At 52.0% G+C, this 23,055-nt stretch overlaps 1 protein-coding gene and 1 long non-coding RNA gene across 2 annotated transcripts in view; both read right to left on the reverse strand.

Moving 5' to 3' along the window:
* Positions 1–186: 186 nt before the first annotated feature.
* Positions 187–14,957, reverse strand: TMEM45B (transmembrane protein 45B). Its single transcript, XM_083808301.1, has 10 exons — positions 14,756–14,957; positions 14,199–14,411; positions 13,148–13,332; positions 12,111–12,256; positions 11,456–11,569; positions 2,680–2,870; positions 2,197–2,409; positions 1,518–1,702; positions 999–1,144; positions 187–772 (listed from the first exon to the last, which is right to left on the reverse strand). Exons 1-10 carry the CDS (start codon positions 14,937–14,939, stop codon positions 646–648), a joined length of 1,704 nt encoding a protein of 567 aa, XP_083664427.1. The 5' UTR covers positions 14,940–14,957; the 3' UTR covers positions 187–645.
* Positions 14,958–15,288: 331 nt separating this feature from the next.
* LOC310885268 overlaps positions 15,289–23,055 on the reverse strand; it is a 39,769-nt gene continuing 32,002 nt past the window's right edge. The window contains exons 9-11 of the long non-coding RNA XR_014574659.1: positions 21,938–22,495; positions 21,594–21,719; positions 15,289–16,495 (exon numbers count right to left, since the gene is read on the reverse strand). This is a non-coding gene — a long non-coding RNA (uncharacterized lncRNA). The remainder of the gene's footprint in view (positions 16,496–21,593; positions 21,720–21,937; positions 22,496–23,055) is intronic.

Below are 23,055 nucleotides of genomic sequence, written 5' to 3' on the forward strand. Positions count from 1 at the left end.
TGCCCCTGCAATCAGGCAACCCCCATCCTCTCCACCCTTGCCCCTTTCTATGGGGACATTGGGCGATATTGCCCCCCACAGCCCAGTCCCTCTGATTTTCATTCACCCCCCAAACTTGGAAGCTGGACATTGCCTTCCCCATGCTTTCATCCTCAAGGCGTCACAGTAAAGCGATCCATCATCACGGTTTGTTAAAGTACTTTATTGGTGGTCACGTATACGCTGTGCACATTAAGCTTTGTACAAAAACCCCTCCATTAACACCAGAGCAAGCGACAGATGCTGGAACGGACTCACAAGGCAGTTTGCCTCCCAGCAGCGAGGGCCAGGTTCAATAAGAGCCAAATCAGCCACACCAGGCAGACTCCACCAGCAAACCATCCCCGCAGATCGCAGCCTGAGAAAATTAGGCACACCCTCCCCGAGGAGCCTGGTTTGGGTGTGCTGCTGCCAGCGGGATGCCGGCAGCGTGCAGGAGCAGCTCGGTGCCCGCTGCCGCGCTCTGCCTTTGGGGCCCTGCCTCCCGCTTCTGGTGCTCCCCCGTCAAGCGTCGGTGCAGGTCAACAAGGCAAAACTCAAATTCTCATTTCAGTAGCTCTAGACCAGCAGGAAGGAGTTTCCACAAGGGAAACACCCGACTCAGCCTCACTTGTCATCCAAGCCGCTCTCCGGCAGCAGGGCGCCGCTGGAGCCCTTGCTTTTGCGGATGCACATGCCGCAGTCCAGCTCCACGTCGATGTCCCCAAATTTCAGCTGGCAGGACTCGTTGCAGCTGCAGGGAGAGACAGGAACACGGCTCAGGTGCTTACGGGCAGCAGAGCTGTCAGCTCTGCAGCAGCACCTAGCCCTCCCCATCCCTCCCAGCCAAGCCACGGAGCAGCCCATGCTCCCCACGGACACGCGGTTTTCCTAACCCACGACACAGGTGTTGGGGTTCCCGGGGCAGCACGGGGTTTTGGAGGTGCTCTTGGCCCTCTGTGCCCCTCTCACCCACGTACCAGCGAGACGTGGCCGCGTTGGCTGCCAGGACGGCGAGGGCACCCGCGTAGTGCCAGCAGAAGCACATGGTGAGGAACGTGACGTTGCTGCGGTCGGTCTGATCCCAGCCCGGTCCTCCCCACGGTGGGGTCAGCACAAACCCAATCTGGTCACAGATGGAGGAAGCGTTAGGGATCAGTACACATCAGGCTTTAGCACGTCGCTCTTTGCTTTCCCTCCTGTTTTTATCTCTGTATCCAAACTGCTGCAGCTGACCACAGGCTGGAGGCAAAATAATCCCAGTAGCACCCAGGCCACTGCCCTCAGCACCTCCCCACTCAGATTGGGACCCAACATTGTGCTCATATCTCCACAACAACAGCTCTGGCACTAACCTGTGTTTCCCCCAGTTTCTTACTAAGATATCCCATCCAGTTTAACCCCATCAGATGTGCCATAAGGGTCAGGGCAGCACCCCTGTGCTTGACTTCCTGGGGGCAAAGTCCACTGCTCAGAGGAGAGCACTGGGTCCCACTGACCTGCCAGAGCCAGGAGCCCTGCAGAAGGAAGGTGCTGGTCCTGAGGGACTCCAGGATGACGTGGTCTCGGAGGAACACCTCCAGGAGGGCACAGAGGGCTCCAGCAAAGATAGCCATGGCCAGCAGGGAGTGGAGGTGCTGGTCCAGCGCAGCATCGCCGTAGTCACGGAAACAGAAGAGCAAGCCTGCCAAGATTCACTCTGCATTAGAAGAGGATGTTGTGGGATTTGTGCATGTTTTTTTAAAAACACATCTGAATATTGCGACTATTCTCCAGGTCTTGCTGTGATCTGCCTGATGGGAAGAGCCACCGGTGTGCTCTGCACATAGAGTGGCCCCTAGAGCCGTGGGCAGCCCTGTGACCCAGCCAGAACTGCCAGGAGCACAGCAACGGGCACCTTCAGCTCGGAAGGGGTTGGGGACCTCAAGGTACCTCAAACCTCATGGTTTCCCACTCTGTGTTGGGTGGGGAAAGCACATTTTTGTGACTCCAGAGAGAGACAGCTGCTTGTCACCAGGAGAAGCGCAAATCCCTGTGCACAACGAGCAGCCAGCCGTGGCTGGGCTCACGTTTGGAGAGGAACGGAGAGCGCACCCTGCACCTTGTCACCAGCCACAGCACAGCTGGGGGACTTTTGGCAGCTGGTGACCCCCCCCAAAGACACCCCACATTGTTCACCTTCCATGAAGAGAGCCACAGACAGCAAGAGCCGATCCAAGCCAAGCGGCAGCTTCAGTGGCGAGTGCGAGACGACGTCCACGATGCCAGAGAGGAGGAAGAAGAGGTACATGGTGGTGTAGTGCCAGTGGGTGAGGTCTGTCCAGCTGTGTGTCTTGGGGCTGTACAGCGTCATGTGGGGACCGGAGGGAACAAACTGCTCCACCAGTATCCCTAGGCAGAGAGCGGAAAGGTCACGCTTTTCCTTTTACATGGAGGAAAATACAAGCCTGGAAATGTTTCCTTGAGATGGGGAATTCATAACAATATCTGCCCAGCATTATCCATAGGAATGCTAGCAGGGTCCCACCACAGTGCGTGCCACCAGCTTGTCCCCAAGCTCTCCCACAGCAGCATCCCACCCCAACCAGCCCGGTCTCATGGGGGAGAGTGATTGCAGTGTGGTCCTGCTGCCTTGCAGGGCAGAGACTCTTCATCCCTTACCTGCCAAAGCAAAGAAAGCTTTGACTGCCCCTTCAAAGACTTCTGCGCGCTGGACTCCATAGCTTGGCTGGTTCTCGGCATTCACTTTCCGTCTGAGGTACTTCAGGGGGTATCGCACAGACCACCAGAGACCAAAAACGAGGAAGAAGGTGCCCCGGAGGGCACTGCCGAGGAAACTCGATGTCATCGGGCTCACTCACAGGGCCTGCAAGGACAAACAGTGCCTGGGGAGAAATTCAAATTATCCCCAAGAGAGGCTGGGCTGCTCGTTTGCTTGGCTTCCCTGGGGAGCTGCACCCAACCGAGCCGCTGCACCATTGGGTGCAAACAGGGAATGCCAGAGACGTGAAGTCACCAGGGAGAAGCTGCCACCGTGCACCACTGTATATGTATATATGTATGGGGTTGTATGCATACAAGTATCAGGACTTCGTTGTGCCAAGGAAAAATGCATTAGCACCCAAGAAAACACAGCAGCTTTTAGAAGAGGCACCGTAACGAAGTTTTTTGCTAATAAAAAACAACAGCACAACTACTTCCTTGGAACACGAGCTCCCTCCAAACCAGATAATTACCAGGGCGTGAATCCAGCCGGCACCTTCAGCAGCTCCAGCCAGCCGCGGCTCTGCTGGGCCCCGCAGCAGAAGGCAAGGCCAGCACCAGCACCGCTCCCCAAAGGAGCCTCGTGCAGCTTCCCCGCAACACCCATCTTGCACGTGAGCAGTGACGGGACATCAGGGAAAGGCATTGCATCTCCAGAAGGAATTGCTCAGACACCGAGGGCACACCACCGCACCAACACCACCGGGCACTGAGTAGCAGCAAGGAAGGCAAGGAGAAACTTGAAGAAAGAGCAGCAAGCACAGAAGGAATAAGGAGTTATCTGAGGGTTTCCAGCTGCTATCGGGGCACGTTGATGTTACCTTGGGATGGTCTTGTCTCCTCCAGCAAGACCTCTCTCCTTGCTCTCTGTATACATCTATCGCTCGAGGAGGTCTCGCTCCTTCCCTGCTCTCGGGCTCTCTGCTCCTTCCCTACCACTCGCACTTGTGCGGAAGCGAGCATTACTCACCCGCGGAAGAGCTACCACACCGCCTTGCATCAGGAGGGCCTTGCATCACAAATCACATCCTCGTGTTTATAAATACCAAAGGAAATTGCAGAGGCTGGATGAACAACTCCAGCACGTTCTCCGAGTCCTCCCACACGAGAAAGTAATTAGGCGCTGCGAAATTAGGGTAGGATGTGGCGGGGCAAGAGCCTGAGGTGAGGGAGAGCTCTGCGAGGTGTCCCCGGCCAGGTTTTGGCTGCAGTACTGGAGTCAGTCGAACTGGCTCAGTGTGGGCAAGGGCAGGATTTGGATTTCCAGGCTGTGTCACCCATCGCATCTCCAGGACACGGGCGATGCGGGGAAGGCTCGCAGCTCTTCACGCCGTGCTAAGGTTTCCTCTCAGGAGGGAAGTTACTCAACAGCCCTTTGGGCTGACGAGATCGGCCCCGTCCCAGCAGCCGGTTCAGGAGCTGTTGGTGGCTTTTTGTTGTGTTTTGGGTGCCTATGGGAGGGTGAAGTGGATCATGCCCCAGGAGGGCCCATGTCTTTGCTGATTACAGCCTGGACACCCAGGCCAGGGCACATATCTTCCTAGCACCTGCACCCACTTGCTGAAGTGACTAAGAACAAATGCTCTTAAATCACATTTAAGCAGCGTGTAATTGCACGATCTATAACCAGATTTGACCATTGCCCTGCAGGGACTGTAACTGCAAGGATAACAGCCTGAAGCTGGAGTCAGGAACATACCCCGATCAAGATACATAGCTGGAACATTAATTTTACATGCTTAATTGGAGGAGAGGAGCAGGAGAGCAGAAATATCCCAGCGCCCAAGCATCAGAAATGACAACCAACACATCCCACCTGCAGCTCTGAGCCACACCAGTGTCCAGATTCAACCCAGAGATTTATCCCCCCACATCCACAGGGCACTCACCCCTCATCTCAATTAGCAGCAGCCCCAAAACCACTGTTTCAAAGCTGACCCTAGGTTCTCCTGCCCTGACCATCCCTCTCCCCAGAGCAATAGCCTCACTCTTCTCCTTTATGGACAGTTGGATTTGCAGCCTCCCAGTTCCACAAGGCTTCAGGCAGTTCTCACGTGTCCCCTTTGGTTCTTTCCACCAGGACACAGCTCTCCAGCAGCCACCGCAGAGACTGCAGACCTGTATGTACTTAGCTCCTTGTGGTGCAGAGCACATTTTTCTGCCTCTCTCATGCCTAAAGCATGTTCTGGTGCATCTTTCTTTCAGCAGAGATGCCCCAAGCCCACCGTCTGGTCAAGCAGACATTTGGCTGTAGCCCTCTCAAAAAGCAAACCCAAAAGCTTATTTTAAGAAACAGCCACTATTTTGCAGGGAAACCAGACACGTTTCCAAGCAACAAACCACTTGCACAGCTCCCATACCCAAGGCATAGCAAAACGCCCCCCCGTCCCCACAACCATCCCACCGAGGCCAAACCCAGCCCACCTCGCCCACCAGCTCCCCCAGCACCCCAGGCCAGGCTCACACACGCGCTGGTTGAGCTCCAGGCAAGTCGCAGCCCCTGAACGCGGTGCTGGCTGAGGAGAGGCACTCGGGTTATTTATTTTTCCTGCAAGCTACTATGTCTGTCAGAGGACGTGAAATGCGGCTGCAGTCAGAAGTTATTACCTGAGCTGCCCTTCTCCCCCCACAGCTCCCAGCCCGCGATGCTTTTGCTCTAGCAGCCGTGCGGGAGCTGCCTTCTCTCCTTACAGCACAGCACGTTTGGGCAGGACAGCGTTTCTGCCTGATTTCCAGGCTCTCCCCCAGAGCCATCACAGCTCCAGCACACGTCCAGCCAAATGGCACCTCTGATGGTTTCGGTCCCACACGGGGGATTGTTCCCGCTGATGCAGGGACATCGCTGCTGCAGGGAGGATGCTGTCCACAAGGATACAGGAGTATCTGCGGGTGAAAAGATCAGCCCAGCAGGGAAAAGCAGCAGGCCAGGACAACCAGCCTAGCCAGGGACATTTGGAGAGTCTTGTCCTAAATATACCTGTTTGTGGATCCTCCTCCACCTCTGCTAGGCACACCTCTCCTGTGCCAGCAGCCCTCGCCCAGCAGCAGAGGCACCCAGCCTGTCCCCTCTCCTGCAAATCCTCCACCATGGCACAGCTCCAAAAGCTGATGACCTCCAGAAGTGCTAAAGCCACAGAAACTCTGACGCCGCCTTGACTGCCGGGAGACATCAGTGGCTGCCATCACGTAAAACCTCTTCTTGAAGAAGTGGGCTCAAGAAGCCACATCCATCCCACGCACAGCTCAGCCGCCCATTTCTCTTTATGGGGAAAGAGAGCAGTTTACCTGTGACTTCTGCCTGTCCTTCTCCCTCGCCAGATGCGGGCAGCAAGGAGCGGTTATTACTCAGAAGTGGCAGATAAAGGGAGAAGCGGCGGGGAGGTGGCCCTCAGACAGGATGTTTAGAGGCGAGCATCCTGCAGGACAGCTCAAAGCGCGCTGAGTCAACCGGCTTTCACAACCGGAGGCACCTCGGCCTGCTATTAACAAGAATTCTCCTGGAGTTTGCCACAAAATCAGGAAGAGCAGCCAATTCCTGTTCCCATGGCAACCACACATATTCAGTTATCATGTTATTTTTTGGATGGCTGGGGAAAGAGCCAAGGAAAGACAGGGATGCAGCATCGCCCAACAGCACCAGGCTCTGCTGGAAGGGCTCCGAGGCCCCAGAACTGGACTCAGTAACCCCTTCATGGGGTCTGGCCTTATGTAAGGTGTCTGTAGGCAGGAGTTTGGGGTCAGGGGCTCCCAAACCAGAGCTGAGCCCTTGCAAACTCAATATCCAGCTCTTCAATCTCCAGAGGAGGAGGAGAAGGATGGACCCTTTCCCCAAAAAGAAGGGTTGGCAGGACACAGCAGCCTGGTTTTACTCCTTTTTTTCCCTATTTGACACAACACTGCCCAACACCAAGCAGTTGCAGCCACAAACTATTACTGACCTGCAAAGCATGCCTCAAATTCCTGCATGCCCAGCCTTAGCACCTCACCAGCCGCACAGATGAGCAATGCAGGTGCCTGGAGGCGAACGCTCCCCCCACTGTCCCCAGCTCCCTTCCAAGCACTGGGTTTATGGTGCAGGATAAGCGCTGCTCAAGGAGCAGACCTGGGCATCTACAGCCACTCACTGCATTTGCAATCTGGTAATTCTCTGGGTTGCAAACATTTACGTAACTCCCAGTGAACCCAAAAACCTCCCCAGCAGGGTGCAGGACAAGCTGTGCCCAACGCTCAGCCCTGCAAGATCCGTGCACGTGAGCCAGTGCCGTGAGGAAGCCCCGAGGCTGGAAGAGCAGGAGGCAAACCAGCCTACCCCGAGGTGATGGGCTGTTCTCCAGCACAGCCAGAAAGTCCACCGAGCCATAGCCAGGAGCTTGTTTACATGCATTATCTCCCTATCAGCGGCAGCAAGCAGGAGGAAGGAAGAAAAGCAGGCAGCTGCTGGCGTGCTGCCGTGCTGCACCGCTGCCACCGGCCCTTCTCGCACGCTGCTCTGGGGCTTGCTCACCTCCAACAGGAGGCACCTCCGTACTCGCAGGATGGAGAAATGCAAACAGGGGCAGGGCAAGGGACACTGCACTCATCTGCAGGTGCTGCTTGTCCTGCAAACCCATGGTGGGAGCCAAGCACATGCGGAAGGGGATCCCTAATTTCCAGGGAAGCCTGCAGCAGCAGAGGGGCTGCCAAAGCACGAGCACCAAGCCAAGCTTTCAGGAGCTTGCAGGGTCCACTAAGACTGAGTACTAAGAGAAATGCAGCCATTTTCCCTAAGCCCCCATAGCAGCCCTCCCTATGGATCCACCCAAAAATAATACAGCAATGTGAGCTTACCTGGAGCGTGCAGGTTAGTGGAGGAGCGCAGCAGCACGGTTTGTGTCTGTGTTTTTCCTCCTGCTAACAGCCAGCTCCACAAAGCAGCATCCCAAAAAGCAGCTGAGCTCAAAGCCGGTCACCAAACAGGAACAAAGCCCCCCAGGACTGCAGGAGAACAGGAGCTGGGAGCCAGCAGCTGGGGGAAGAGGGGAAAAAACGAGGCCCAGCTGCACCGTGCCTGCCCCTTGCCATGGAGGTTAAAGAGCCAGCCAGGAGCAAAACCAGCAGAGAAAGGTTTTTGTGAAAGGGTAATTCAAAATAAAGTACCTGCCAGTCTGTTCGCAAGGCAGACTTTGGGAAACGCTGGCAGTGCACGAAATGCTTGGGGAAAAGGGATTTCCAGCCTTTTAAGGCAACCCCACAACAAAAAGCGAGGATGAGACTGTGAGAAGTGCTTGGGAACAGGGGACAAAATGCTGGCAGCCCCCCCCAGATCACAGAAGGGGTCAGCCGCACACCATGGGTGCTATCACAGCTATCACAGCTAGCATGAACGGATGCACGCCAATGAACTGTGCTGAGCTGCAAACCGCTGGGGCAGGGGGAACATTATGGGATAGTCCCAGCAACCGTACAGCTGCCCTGATGTTCCCAAGCTCAACACCAAGCTGAATTTGACTTCATTTTTTATTTTATTTTTTTTCTTGGCTGTAACTGCAACATCCTCTCCCTGAAGGTTCATCATCGGCCTCGGTGCTAATGAAAAAATGTGATAATGTTTGCCTACTTCCTGGGGGTGGTGGGAGGCACAATCTAATTAAAGGTTTGCCAGCAGCTCAGGCTCTGCAGATGGATGGTTGTTAGGGAATTGCAAAGTATTATTATTATTATGACGAATGCTAAGACAGGCTTTCATAAACAGGCAACAGGGGAGGTGAAGCAGGTGGTAAAAGCATAGGCAGGGCTTGTTCTGCTTCCTACGCTATCATTCCGGCCTTACATAAACGTGGCCATGAAGGGTGGCAGCGGTAGATCCTATCTCTGGTCAGAACCATGAAATGAGCAGCTCGTGGACGGGCTGTGCTGGGGATCTCAGTGCTGAGAAACTGAAGAATGAGAAAGGCTGAAGAAAAGGGGCTGGGTATCACTTTGGGACAACCAGCAGCACCTTCCTGCCTTGAACAGGCAGGTTCCTTATTTCTGCAACACCAGCAGCGCCCCGCACTGACCGACACCATCCACCAGCACCAGGCTGTGGTGACATAGGGATAAAACCAAACCACCCCCAACATCTCCCAGGGCATTACAGCCCTTTTAACGCCAGATATGGCTACAAACATAGCCCGGGTCCATGCCAGCTGCATGGCCATTCGGTCCAGCCTGCCCAGTACAAAGTTTCAAGATGCTAGCTGGTAATTCAATTTATATAGTGAAAAACGTGCTGGTTGGTAGTAAAGCTGTGTTAAAAGTAGTGCTCCATTTAGGACTGTCCTGGTATGTCTGTCATGTAAGAAATAAATGTGAGGATGGCTTTTGGTTGCACTTCACTATATAATAAGCCATCTCTGGACCACTTACTGTGCCCTGGGCACCCAGCAGCCGTCATGCCCTTCTTTGGGTACCGAAGCTATTTACAAACATGTTTTTTAGCCAAAACACAAATTGTTAATTCTCACCCAAAAACAAGTTCCTCAAAAAGCAACCACCACCTGTATTTTCTTCTAACTTAATCACAGGCTGTATCTCTCCTCCTTTGCTGACCTTCATACCTTGGAAAAGAATGCGCTCCAGAGAAGGAAAACAAATTAGCAAGCACTATACTGACAGTCCTAGGATGTTTGTAGGACCAGGAGTTAATGAGGCAGACAGAAGCTATTCCAGACTCTCGGTGCTACAGAGGGGAAAAGTGTTTTGTGGCCACATGGTGACAAGGGGACAAGAAAATGCTGGAGGAGCTCTCAGAGGGAAAGGAGACTGCAACTTGATTAAGAGCAACAAACAGAGCTGTGAAGAATTCAATAAACCCTTTCCCACCTTCATGCTCAAAAGCAACGAGTGCTTTGAAAAAAAAAAATGAGGTCAGCTTTCAGCTGCATCCTCTCTGATGGAAATAACCTCCAGCTTTTGGAGATGGCAAGGAGGAGAGTGCCTGCAAGGTGAGGGTGACCTCGGCCAGCCTGGAGCAGCTTCTGCACGCCCAGCACCAGCTCTGCCACCTGGTGCTGCCCTCATGTGGCTATTTAATGGGAAGAATGATTTTTTTTGTCTTTTTTTTTTTTTTTTTAAAGAAAATAATTCAGAGCACCACACTTTTTTTTTGCTGTTCAATTAAGGTTGTTTTCTGTCCTGGAGCACTCTAGGTGCTCAGTTTGTCATGCTGCAAATGAGGCTTCCTCTGTGCACTAGGAGTCAGCAGCTGCAAAATGCTCTCCCCGGGTCACGTCTCATCAGAGCAGCAAGAGGAATTGCCACAGTTTAGAAAAAAAAATATTCCAATCACCTCTTAGCAGAATAAGTATCTGCGAAATGCTTGTTGTCTTCATCAGTTACAATTCATGAGACTTAATGGCATGGTGTTTATCAGATGGATTTACAGTGGCGGATTACTCTGCCGCCTAATTCCCTTTGCACTGACCCTATTGGCACTTCCCGATATCCGATGCTGCAAAATAAACCTGCTCCAAAGTGGTGGAAATGCAGGGGAGCTGGCATTCCAGGAAAGCTAGTCTTTACAGCACTGCTATAAAGCAATAAAAGCCTGACTGCAGCCCCCTTTGTCTGCAGCACCCTCTGTGCACAAGAGGAAAGGGGCTGGGACCTGGGGGCAGAGGGGCAGCTGCTTTTTGGATCAGCCACGTGCAGGAGCACAAACCCTGCTGCCATCCCCCCGACACTGAGAAGGCTTCAGTGCAGAGCATCCTCCTGGCCTGAGGGTTTGAGACCCGAACAGCTGTAACTCAGCTTGTGCTGGTGTTTATTTTATATATGTTTCTTAATCTCTATACTCACTACTGGCACATCTTCCTCTTATCTAGGAAGTGATGTTTTTGCAAGTAATTATCTGGCAAAGGCAGGCTGAAAATGAAAAGTGTGCCTGTTTCATCTCACTTTCCCAGCCGAGGGGGTTTTGTTCAGTGGAAAAGTGGGACGTCTCATGAATCCTGGCTGCTCAGCCATGTGTCTTGCAGGCCTCCAGGCTTTGCAGGTCTGAGAGCTGGATTTGTCTAAGCCATTATTGCACACTCTATAATTTATAAGACTTAAACTTAAGGATATCAGCTCAACGAGGGTTTTTAATTCACATTTATTCACTCTTTAAGACTTTAAGTGAATATAAAACTATTTAAAACATGTCTTTAGTTCAAAGCTTTGGTAATAAAATTTGTATTGTGTTCAATCAAGCTGTGATGTTGCAAATTTGACATAATCCCACATCTGGCACTCCTTTGCTCTTCCTTCTTGGGATGATGTTTTGGTGCCGAGGTGTTGGAAGACCTGACCCCAGCCTGGACCTTCCCTGCCTTCAGTCGCAGCAGGTCAGGCCAGCAGGGGCTTGGAAGAGTCACCCGGCAAAAGGGTGCCATCCTTCGCTATGGAGACACACATGGGAACCCACAGGACAAAACGATCTCATAATGCTGAATTTCTGCACTTCATTTTGTAGCTAAAAGTCACTGTGGACAGTGATGGTGATATTTGGGTACAGGCTGGGACAGCTACCACCCATGCACACAACGGGCTTCCCAAGAGCAGAATGGTGGCACCTCTCCACTCTCTCCAAACATAAATATTTCATTAGATTTTTTTTTTCTTCTGAAAAACTGATTCTTCACATATTAGGAGAAGGAGACTGCACCATCCTCACTCTTCATCTGATCCGTTTAAGAAAGCAGCCTGGGAGCTCGTGTCACACTTTTGCTTCCGTACTCCGAGACCGATGTAGGGCTCGCCGCTGCCTCTCCTGCACCTCTGGATGCAGCTGGAACACACGAGCGAGAAATCACCATTAGCCACACTCCCAAAGTGCTCAGGGCAGCAAAGTGCACTTGTAAGAGCACACAGAGGGAGAGAAACTGTTGTAGAGGTCCTAAAAGCTGGTTTTCTTTTCTGCACCACTAATAACTTAATGAGTGTCAAATGCTTGGAAATCCTTGCAAGGGAAAGGACAAAGATGGGCCAAGTGTCGGGCATGCTGGTAATGATTTGATTTCTCTATTGAATTAAAAGCTGTCTTTCAGCTGTCAGTGCAGAGCAGAAGCAGCGCATGGCTCGCAGGAGCAGCTCGGGGGCTCGCTTATTTGCCTTCTCCGTCTTTAATGCCCGTGCCTCTTGCTGCCCCTATTTTGCATTCTGTGCACTCATCAAACAACACACACGCTTGTCGCCTGCTCTAAAGCTTGCAGGAGCCACAGGATGCTTATTCACCTGTGACTTTGTACTCCAGGACAGGCTGCTCGTTGCACATCCCTCTCCTGACGTCCCCATCCCCGCTCCTGCCCAGCCCCGAGCCCCAGCCGTACCAGTACGCGACAGTGTAGTTTATGGCCAGGATGACCACAGCGGCTGCCCAGTGCCAGAAGAAGCACATGGTGAGGAACATGATGTTGTCGTGGTCGCTCTCATCCCACATGGGACCTCCCCACGGCTGGAACAGCACGACCCCGATCTGGGTGGAGGAAGCAGTTCATTAACATGGGGAAAAATTGATGTCCTGAGGCTCTGCACCATATTTCTGCCCATCCTTGAAGCCCAGCCTGGTTATGAGGTTGGTGCATGACCCCAGGCTGGTCTGAAAATAGGGTTATGGCTTTTAACCTCACGGAGATGCTCTGGAGGCAAACTGGGCTTGAGAAGATTCTGCAGTTTTGTAGCCACACCAAGCAAGCCTGCACCTTCAGCCTCCCTTCTTCTGCACAAAATCTGAATACGTTTGTCCATCTGCATCACAGACTCCTAGCCACCCTTTAAAAACTCCAATTTTAGTGTTTTACAAGCTCAGCACAGTTTTTTAACCTCTGGATGAAAGGTGGTTTGAGTCAGTGAAGCAGCCCTGGGAATGAGCCAGAGGAGAGCTCACACTTATTTTGGCAATTTAGTTCTGGGAATGGTTATCTCTACCTGATTTCTTTGCTTCTCCAGCTCCTACCAAGGCAATCAGGTGGCCTAATTTTTACTCAGCCGTTTGATTGCTCGGTGAGGATTGCGTCTTTCCACTAAAACAGAGGGAGCGCTGCCGGGTGCATTAGACACATTAAGCAATTAGTACTTGGTTGTTAGGTACTGCAAAATGTTGCTTGCTGACTGTGAGCACTTGCCTCTTCTCTTTCCCCCAGAGAAGCAATAAGCCGAGACAAACAGCTATTTCAGCTGGAGCAGCCATCAGAGATGACCTGCGCTGAGTAAATTCTCATTCTGGGTTATGATCTATTTATGAAGTGAGCCTTGCAAAATTATTCTTCAGAGACACGTGGTTGATACATGATGTACAGCTGCTTTTCCTCTCTGCCACTGCTCTCCTACCTCGGTGCTCGGCTCCGCGAGAGAAGCCAGAACTGACCTGCCAGAACCACGTTCCCTGGATGATGGTGACACCAGCTCTGAACATCTCCAGGACAATGTTGTCACAGAGGAAGACCTCCAGCATGGTGCTGCAGGCCCCTGAAAATATGGCGATGAGCAGGAGGGAATGGATATGCTGATCCAGCATGGGGCGGTGAAAGACGTGGTAATAGAAGAGACAACCTGCCAAAATACGTATCCCACTTAGAGCAGCATTTAGCACAATGGCCGAGACCACAGAGCCCTGGTAGAGTAAATCTTGTCCCACCTAGATTTCAGTGAGCTTTAGCAGATGGGAAATGTGAGCAATTAGTAAGCTTGAAGGATGAGGAAGTGAAATCATTTCTTAATGTCACATGGAAATGAGTGGCAGGCCACAGACAGCACCCAGGCCCCCTCCAAGATCTATTTTCTTTTCTTACATGCCAAACTTTACCCGTTGAACCGTCTGTGCTGCTACTTCAAAGACCACTGGGAGAAGGGAAAAGAAAATATCAGGAGACATGCCTTGGTTAAGGGGTTTTCAATAAAAGCAAGGACTTCATTTCCTAGTGTCTTCTTCCTGCCCTGTGTGAGCCAAGAGGTCTGAAATCCTGGCTCACAACTTGCAAGACAGTCTGAAGATAAAATGATATTCATGATGTGCTGAAGCCAGAATAAGTCACTTGAATTTGCCACGTGCAGCGCAAGCAGATGAGAATGACGATGCCTGCAGCACAATTAATGGCTCTCGGGGGAATGCAGGGCACACAAACAGCTCCGTGGATGTCAGATAGATGCCGCATCCACCAGCCATTCATCATAACAAGGGAACTCAGCCTTCTGCTTTGTACTGCTTTCACCCCAGAAACCCCAACACAGGCAAAGCCAGGACCTATTGATGCTTGTGTTTCCCATCCTGCTACAGACAATCCTTCGATAACATATCAGACCTAAAATGTGTCCTGCCTGGGGGTGTCCAGAGCAATATCTCAGTCTGGGAAATTTTGGTCCCACTCTGACTCACCCTCCAAGACCCGTCCCCAAATTCAGTGCCACCTGCTACCGACCTTCGACGAACACAGCCACGGAGAGCATGAGGCGGTCCAGACCCCGCGGCACCACGTGGAAGAGGTAGGTGAGGACGTCCACTGCCCCGGAGAGTCCGTAGAAGAGGTACATGGTGGTGTGCTGCCAGTTCATCAGCTTCACCCAGTCGCGTTTCTCCCCGCTGTAGAGGTACATGTGTGGACCGTCCGGGACAAACTGCTCTGCCAGCATCCCTGCTCAGACACGCAAGATCACACCCCTGTGTTTCTGATGATTGATGCCACACATTGCTGCGGGGGCTTTCTGAAGGCAAGAGCTGAAGATTTGGGGGTAGGGAGAAAGGACTGGATATAAAAGTCAGGACTGCCTGGATTAATGGTAGCTCGTCCTTGGGAAGCAGTGTGAGATTGTTTTTTTTTTTTTTTGCATCAAACTCTGTTAGAGACCAAGACCAGATGAGCATTAAGGAGATGCATCTTTCCACATCTGGGCCAGTCTCTCTGGAGTAAGGGCTCCAGCATAGCCATCACTACAGGCTGGCAAGCTACCAGCACAGCTACTCTGATATAACCCTTACCTATTAGAGCAAAGACGATTTTGACTGCTCCTTCGATGGCATCCACACGCTGGAAGCAGTAATTCCTTTGGGACTTCTTGCTTGCCTTCTGGCTGAGATGCCTCAGTGGGTATTTCACAGACCACCAGAGCCCAAAGAGCAGGAAGAAACTCCCCGGAAGCGCATGACCCTTGAAGTTTGCCATCCTGACAACGTCCTCCAACTAAAAGGCAAAGAAAAACAATGTCATTACACAAATCGTACCAGTATTTGATGTAACACTATGGAACAAAACGGAGGATTTTTACCTTTTGCCTTTTGGAGAGGACTGGAAGAGCCAGAGCCCAGACTCATTTAGCAGAGCCCTGTGTCTGCTGTAATCTGGCATCCCAGCAGCCTGAATCTTGCAGCCCCCGGAGAGCCCAAAGTGGGCTTCTTCCCGTCCAGCAGCAGCTCCTGCTCTTCCTAACCCTCAGAGGGTTTGAGCAAGAGCATCATCCCCTGCAGACCTGGACAGGGTCAGGTTTGTGGGACCAGGCAGGAGAGATAACACATGGGGAAAGCTGTAGCTGGGGGCAAGGGAACCACCAGTGGGATTGTTCAGCTCCTACAGAACTTGAACAGCCACAGCACCAGTGTGCTCTAAGCAAAAATGTTTAAAATTCCTGGAATTGTTTCAGCCCGAATGCGTTTATTTCATGAAGCCAAAGGATTTTGTTAAAAACAACTTCAGAAATGCTCCCGGACCCCAAACAACTTTCTCTCTGCATCACTGCTTCCTCCTAGAGCGTCGCCAAACCGGGTTTTGCAGTGGGGATCCCACCCAAGCTGCTCAGCACCTTTGCTCGAGCCTCTGCACCCGTTGGTGCTGGCACACACGTGCAGGGGTTGCAGGAGAGCTGGGGGATCCGTCTCCTAGGAGAACTGCAGCAATTAAAACTCAGCCAGCTCCTGTTTACCATTTGCTGCTTTGCTTAATTAGGTGCAGAAACGATTAGCTCTTTGATGTGGGCTCGAGCATATGTTCAGGGTCCTGCCTTGGCGCGCCTATAGGTCGGTTGCGTCGGGCTGGTCAATTAGGAGTTTTTAATTGATAGCAAAGGCTGTGCTGGCGGTGCTGAGCAGCTCCTCCTCTGCTCGGTAGTGCTCCCACCCGTGCTGAGCCGCAGGAACACCAGCTTGCTCATGGCACAGATGCAATCCATCGGAACAGCAAAGGGCTGCGCACTTTGGTGCTGAACCTGCCCATGCACCCACCACCTTGGTTTGCTTCCCCCAGCTGCATTTGGGCTTCAGTCCCCACCTGTCGGTATGACAAAGCAAAACACACCCTTCTCCCGCTGTTTCCTGCTGTAAAGGACAATTTGGGGATGAGGTTGAAAACAGCTCGCTGCTGTTGGCCTTTGAGAGGTGCAAGTTGTTGCTTAGGCTTTACCAACCCCTATTTTGGGGTCAGTTTGTCCTGAAGACACTGTGTCGCTCCGTTGAGCCCAAGCCGCTGGGTCCTGGCCATGTGCAGATAGCATCTCCTGCAGGCAGCTGTCCTGGGGCAGGAAAATCCGCCAGGCTGGGTCAGACCTGCTGCTGCCAGGTGAGAGCTGCTTTAACCAAAGCAGCTGATGCACCACCTCGAGGCAAGCAAACGTCGCCTTCCGGCACAAACACCACCCCAGTGCATGCAGCTGCCTGCACAACCATGACTGCACCTTGTGCCGAGCTGGTGCCACGGTCCTGCCTTCACCAAATGCCTATAACCTTTTCCTGCAAAAAAAATGAGTAGGGGACTTAATACTTGGGTGGAAATACTGTGCATGAAAACATGATTTCCTACTGCATTTGAGAACAGCTTTGCAGGCAGCTTTTCAGAGCACTGCAAGGCTTTGCCTTATTTCATGACTTAAAAGCAAGGATTTATTGACAATGGGCGCATTGGGTAATTAAACATGAAATCAAAGCAAGGCGCTGTTTACCAGCACTGCTGGCACAGTCCAGTAGGTTAATACAATAGCCTCTTTAGTCCTTTGAAGGAGACGACCACGGAATCAGAACATCTACCTGTATCCCTGTGACAAAGGGAGCAACATGCCTGAGCTGGGGAGATGGCTGAACAGTCTGTATTTTCTGGGTGAGCAGCGAGCCACATCACGTACATGCAAAGGTATTATATCAGAATAATGTAACTAAACCCCTAACATAACTAAACCCCTAGCAGAATACCATGACAAGACAGTCCTGCAGCCGTACTGCATTAATGCGATAATTACCATGTTATAATGCTACCCTATATGTCAAATATTTAACTCCACGAACCAGCTCCAGCAGTTATATTTTAAAGGTCGGTGCTCAATAGGACCTGAGGGTTTCCCACATGAGCCCAATGCAGTCAGAATGTGATTACCTAAAGGATACAGTGATCGGTCAAAGCAGGGAAACTTAAAGGTTACTTTTAGATGTTAAACACACAACCCGTTTGTAGGATGAAGAAAAGCACGAGAAAAACCCAACAGCTCAGATTTCAACCCCGAGCACCCCAGAGCAAGCGGCTCCTGTTTATCCATGCAGCCCCAAATGCAGCGGGGCTGTGCCTGTGGTCCCCCACATTAGGGAAAAATCAAAAAGCTGAAGATCCAGCTGGTGCCGGGGTTGGCACCAGCAACTGCTGCCACAGGGCATCGCTGTGAGGCGTGACTTTGCCATGTTTCCTACTCATCTGATCTGTGCACTCGATAGCGCACCCGTCTCCCTGCTCCCATGTAATTAATGCTCTGCCCCACTGCCTGTTTATTACAATGCCGTGCACCGAGCTGGCTTAATGATTTACTCTTTCATCTGCTCTTATCACCTCCCAAAGGAGTTGGTTTCTTTTTGTTTTAGAGCTAATGCACCAAATCACCCAGGAAGGCATCTGGTGCAGTCTGGAGGACGGTGAGGAGCCGGGGCAGACTTTTGTCTCCTCCTTCCACCTCCCTGTGACAGCCCCAGACAGTCTCTTTTCAGCCAGCCCCAGGGCCTTTAGAGTTTGCCTTGTTTGCTCTAACATTTTGAGTGTGCTCTTCTCTTCTCTTCTCTTCTCTTCTCTTCTCTTCTCTTCTCTTCTCTTCTCTTCTCTTCTCTTCTCTTCTCTTCTCTTCTCTTCTCTTCTCTTCTCTTCTCTTCTCTTCTCTTCTCTTCTCTTCTCTTCTCTTCTCTTCTCTTCTTCCCTCCTCTCCTCTCTTCTTCTCCCCTCCCCTCCCCTCCCCTCCCCTCCCCTCCCCTCCCCTCCCCTCCCCTCCCCTCCCTTTCCTTTCCTTTCCTTTCCTTTCCTTTCCTTTCCTTTCCTTTCCTTTCCTTTCCTTTCCTTTCCTTTCCTTTCCTTTCCTTTCCTTTCCTTTCCTTTCCTTTCCTTTCCTTTCCTTTCCTTTCCTTTCCTTGTTGTTGTTTTGCAAAGGTTTTATTAGTGTGTTGATAACGGCTTGCTCAGGGCACTGCTTCCACGTCCCCAGCTTGGAAATTACGGTCTGAAGTTCGCGATTGGAAACAGCTCACAGCCATCACCCGTGCAATTAACTCTGCCCTTCAACCTCCACAAATCAGACAGTTCAGAGCCAGCAGAGCTGTTTGGCTCTCTGGGGGACCTGCTGCGTGGCTTTCAGGGCGCGTTCGTGTGACAGTGGCGTTCCCGGGGGAAACGCTGACTCAGTAAAGAAGAGAAATGTCCTCGCTCGCAAAAAGGCTGAGCTCGGTCTGGATCCCAGCTGGGAAATGCCACTGAGGTGCATGTCTGGAAGTAATGCAGCTATTTCTGACCCTCTCGAGGTGGTTTTGGCCTCCCTGTGCTGAATCTGAGAGTGCAGGAGGGCATCAAGCCCAGACCTAGAGACCAACAGCAGCTGAAGTGCTTTGGCCAAAAAAAATCCTCTGTCAGCCCAGTTCCCACCCCCACGTTCTCCCTGTGCATCACATTGGTTTGTGCTGGATTCAACATAACCCCACAGCCTGATCTACCAGGAAAAAAAAAAGAAAAGAAAAAAAAAAACAGAAAAAAAAAAAGGCTGGGAGGGAAAGAAATGGTCCAGCAATGAGGTGCCTGGAGAAGCAGCCGTGGCAGTGACATAGCTATACCGCTGCAGACAGAAAAATTGCAAAGATGACGCCCAGGAGATGCCAGGTGTATGGACAAATGGCAGTTCCCCTATCTCGTGTCCCGGCCACCCGCTGTCTGGGCTCTGCCCCGTGCCGTTACCAGCTCGGTCCTGTTTGTCTGTGCAGACCCAGGGGCACTTCTAACGAGAGCAGCACTTCCATTAGCTCCCCTGGGAGCTGGATCCCTAATGCATTAATGTCAGCCTGAAACCCCACTCTGAACCATTTCATCCCATTATCACCAGGTTTTCTTGTATTTCTGCCTCCATCCACACTGGGCAGTGTTGGTGACACTGAGCAATCATATTATTTGTTGCTAATACTCCCAAGCCTGGCTGCATCTGCAAAACCAAGAAAGCAACTTTTCTGCCTATAAAAGGTAGTTTGGGGGTTTTGTCTTAGGTTACAAATCATCAGCGGCATTGGAACCTGCTGGGCCCAGTTGCGGGGGAATAGCTGAAGGACCTTCCATTGCTGGAGCTTGTACAGCAGGAGTGGATGGAGGCATGAGATAGACTGAGTGCATCCTAACACACAGGCTTGCCATTAGGTTTGCAGTGGGAAAATTAAACCTGGAAGTTCAAAGTGATGAAAGCTTCCAGCGTGGTCTGTGTAATAGACAAAACAGACCTTAATGAAAAGAGACATTGGGGGAGAGAAACCGAAAGGAGAGGAGGGTTTTTTTTGCTCCCTGCTGCCGCCCTTCCTCTGCTGGCCTTCTGCTGTGCCGCTGTTTGGTTTGGTTGTGCTCGATTTTACCCCACCAGAGCGGCCGTGGTGAGGGACGTGAGCCCAGGACCCCAGAGCAGCGACCGCCCTCCAGCTCAGCCACAGCCCAGCGGAGAAAGCTGAGCAATAAAACAAATTACCCAAAGCCATCTTAATTACACGGGCTCAGAGCAGGTGCTTTGTCATCTTTTGCTTCTCTTTACTACGTGCATTTGCTTATTTGTGGTTTTAAGGAAACAGGGTCTGACTTTAAAAATGATCTCTTTTGGGAAATGCGTGTTACCATCCTAAAAGCCATTTTTCTTGGCCTCTGCGTTAGGGATTAAAGTGCTTTCTGAAGGTAGAGGTTGCCATAGGACTCGCCTTGCCAAGGTCTCGCCTGCTCCGTGATGCACGGTGATGAAATCGCCCTGACTCCGCGAGCCCCTATTACCTCATGGGTACCAGCACACAGCCGTGACCCCAAACCAGCATTGCTGCCACCAGAAACGCCGCCAAGTCCGTATTTTCTGAAGACGAGACAATTGCACGTCCTAAAATTGTCCCAAAGCTGGCGCTTGCTGCCGTCTCTTTAACAACTAATCTGTGGCTGCTCCCTGCTCCTCATCCTCTGTCCTTCCTCCCCTGCCATTTATCGGGGGGAGCCCAGCCCTAACGAGCATCCCTTGCCCAGGGGAAGGAGCCCCCTTGCCTTGCCTGGGCTCCCCAGGGGATATTTTGGGCAGGCCCACCATACGACACAGGCTGAGTCGTTGCCTTTGACAACCCTCAAGGAAAAAGCTTTCCCCAAGAAAACCATTAAAGAGACTGTTTCAGTTTCAACCTATTCAAGGCACAGCCAATTAATCACCTTAAACACCCTCACCTCCGCCTGCTGCGCGGTGCCGGCGTGCCTCGGTTTATCGGATACCTGCGGCTGCCTGGCTTCAAGCTCTGGAACTGCCCTGCTCACACCAAAACGCTGTTAGGTTTGGTGACGTGCCGGTAGGAAGAAGGAAGAAACCTCCTGCAGCGGCGTCCTGCTGAGGGAGGCACCGGCTGTGGAGAAGGGCAGTTCCCGGACTCATTTCCTCCTCACCTGCCCCGTTTTCAGGTGCTAAAAGAGACCGTTCCGGGCAGTTCTGCAGGGAGAGGAGGGTGGGGGAAGACTTTCTGTTTCAGTGCACGTAGGGTGATTTCGGTCCAGCTCTTGGACAGGGCCTTTGTGTTTCGTTTGGCTGGGAGCAGAGCGAGCAGCCGGGGAGGGCTTCTCGCAGGCAGCCCAGCGAGGTGCGCGGGGGGCTCGTGGGGACCCCCGGGCTGCCCCTGTCTCACCTCTGCTGCCTTCAGCCCCCTGTATCATGTTCAATTTCCAACTTTCTCCCCAGACAGTGCCGCTGCCACCTCCCACCGCCCGGCAGAGGCAGCAGCAAGTCCCTGCCTCCGCCACCCCACTGCACCCCGTTACACCAGGACACCCCATTGTGCAGAGCCCCCCCTCCACGTCACTCACCCGAGGGGAGCGGGTCCAGCCTCACCCACCCCAATCCCTCACCTCCCTCCTCATCGCTTTGGTCCAGGCACCGAATTTGGGGGTCCCCCACCCCACCCCACCCGGGAACCCAATCCATGGGGCTTCCCAGCCACCCGACACGAGGCCCCACTCCAAAAAGGAGACGGGGTGTATTTGCCCACCCCATCTCCCACCGCATTTTCCCCCACGAAGCCCCTTCCCGCGGCCGCCCCTCGGTACCTGCCCGGCCGCTCCAGCCGCACCTGTGCCCAGGTGAGCTGCGCTCCGCCCCGCGGCCCTGCCCGTGCCTCGCCCCGCTGGCTCCACGCTCCAGCTGAAATCTTTAACCCCAAATCCCCATTTCTTTACTCAAGTATCAAATATCCTTCTCCAGACCCTCCCCCTGCATCGCTCTCCTTGTGCAGGGTGCCTGGGGCATCACCCCCTCCCACCCCATCCCTCCCCCCTCCCCCTTTCACAGCCCCCAAAATGCTGGGACGTTGAGGGGGGACCCACCAAACAGCTTCACGGCTTCTGTGTACTTCATTTTCCCTGCGTCCCAGGTTGTGATAGATGCTCCTCCAGGGATCCGCGATCATAACCCATATTTCAACTCCGAACGCAATTTTCTGACCAGACCTCCTATAAAATGTAGTTTATTCTTAATAATACTTTCCACTTTCATCTCCAGCCCTGCAAGTGCTTTACAAATGTTAAATAATTAACCCCCACGACACCCTTGGGAGAGAGGTAAGCATTATTATCGCTATTTGTAACAGAAGCACTGACAGAGCCTTCTGTGCTATAGCCCCGCCAGCCCTTGGTTTAACTCACTTTTATGGAGCAGCTCAGGTACTTACATCACCGGCAGCAAATACACCTGCCGCAGGGAATTTGTAGTGAGAAAGCCGAGTCGTACTGTCCGGGCACATTTTTAAATATATCCACTGCATATCATAAATGACTTCGCAGTTAGAAGCACTGTCTAGCTATCCCCTGGCACTTTTTTTTTTTCTTTTTTTTTTCCAAGTGGGGCATTTATTAAAACCAAATCTATTCGCTCACCCCATCTTGTGCTGTTTTTTTAAACAGGCGTCTTCTTGTAAAAATAACGCCCCGTTAATTCATCTTCGCTCCCCTCTTCTAGAGGTGCGTGCTGCTGGAGTCGGGGGAGGAAGAAAGCATCCTGCAGGCATCCTCTCCCCGCTGATTTTATCAGCTTCTCGCCCTGACAGCTGCTGCAGCATTGGGGTTGGACACCCGAGCTCTGCATGTTCGTTCAGGTGGGCGACTCACATTTTCCATAGAGAAAAGCCAAGCTGCAGGCATTTCTCTGCTCCAGCTACGTAGCTCCTCCATTAATTTTTTTCATGGATGCCCTAGGAACCTGCTGCCATTTTAACTCCAGTCCTGTGAGCCTGGAATAAATCAGAATAAAATGGGTTAAGGATCAGGACCCTTTTACATCATCTCTGCAGCAGACACATGGGGGTCTTTAGGTTTATCCCCAAAGCCCTGCACCTGAAAGGGAGGCTGAGCAACTAATGAGAGGAAAATGAGTGTGATGTGGAGGGCCTGGAAATGTAACTAATTACTTAGCTGGGGAGGTGCAGTTCTCCTGAGCAAGTTTATGAAACAAACAAACAAAAACAAACAAACAAAAAAACCACAGGGTGTCCAGAAATGTAAATGAAGCACCAAAAGTGCTGTGCAAAAATTTGCATTGCTCTTCCATTGACAATGAAATTCCAGGTTGCTAGACTGGGTTTATAAATCCCACGGCTCCCCTCATCTCAGAGGGCTCAGTTTAGCTACTCTGGCAGAAACCTGACTCTGAAATTGAAATGTGCCCTTAGCGAATGCTCTGCTGCCTGTTGCTGGTGTTCCTTGTCTACCAGGAAATTTGCACTGCAAAATATTTGCAGAACGAAACCATGGTGCCTGTGGGGGGTGGATTTTACTATAAGGAAATAGGAAA

This window comes from Anser anser, assembly GCF_964211835.1.
Source record: "Anser anser genome assembly, chromosome: 22".
Lineage (NCBI taxonomy): Eukaryota > Metazoa > Chordata > Aves > Anseriformes > Anatidae > Anser > Anser anser.

Bases quoted from the DNA above. Each gene is read 5' to 3' on its own strand.
- TMEM45B (XM_083808301.1), bottom strand. From the start codon at position 14,939: ATGGCAAACTTCAAGGGTCATGCGCTTCCGGGGAGTTTCTTCCTGCTC. The intron at 11,570-12,110 runs GTACGGCTGGGG...CGTGTGTTCCAG, and splicing joins AACTACACTGTCGCGTACTG to CTGCATCCAGAGGTGCAGGA. The intron at 773-998 runs GTACGTGGGTGA...CTCTCCCTGCAG, and splicing joins AACGCGGCCACGTCTCGCTG to CTGCAACGAGTCCTGCCAGC.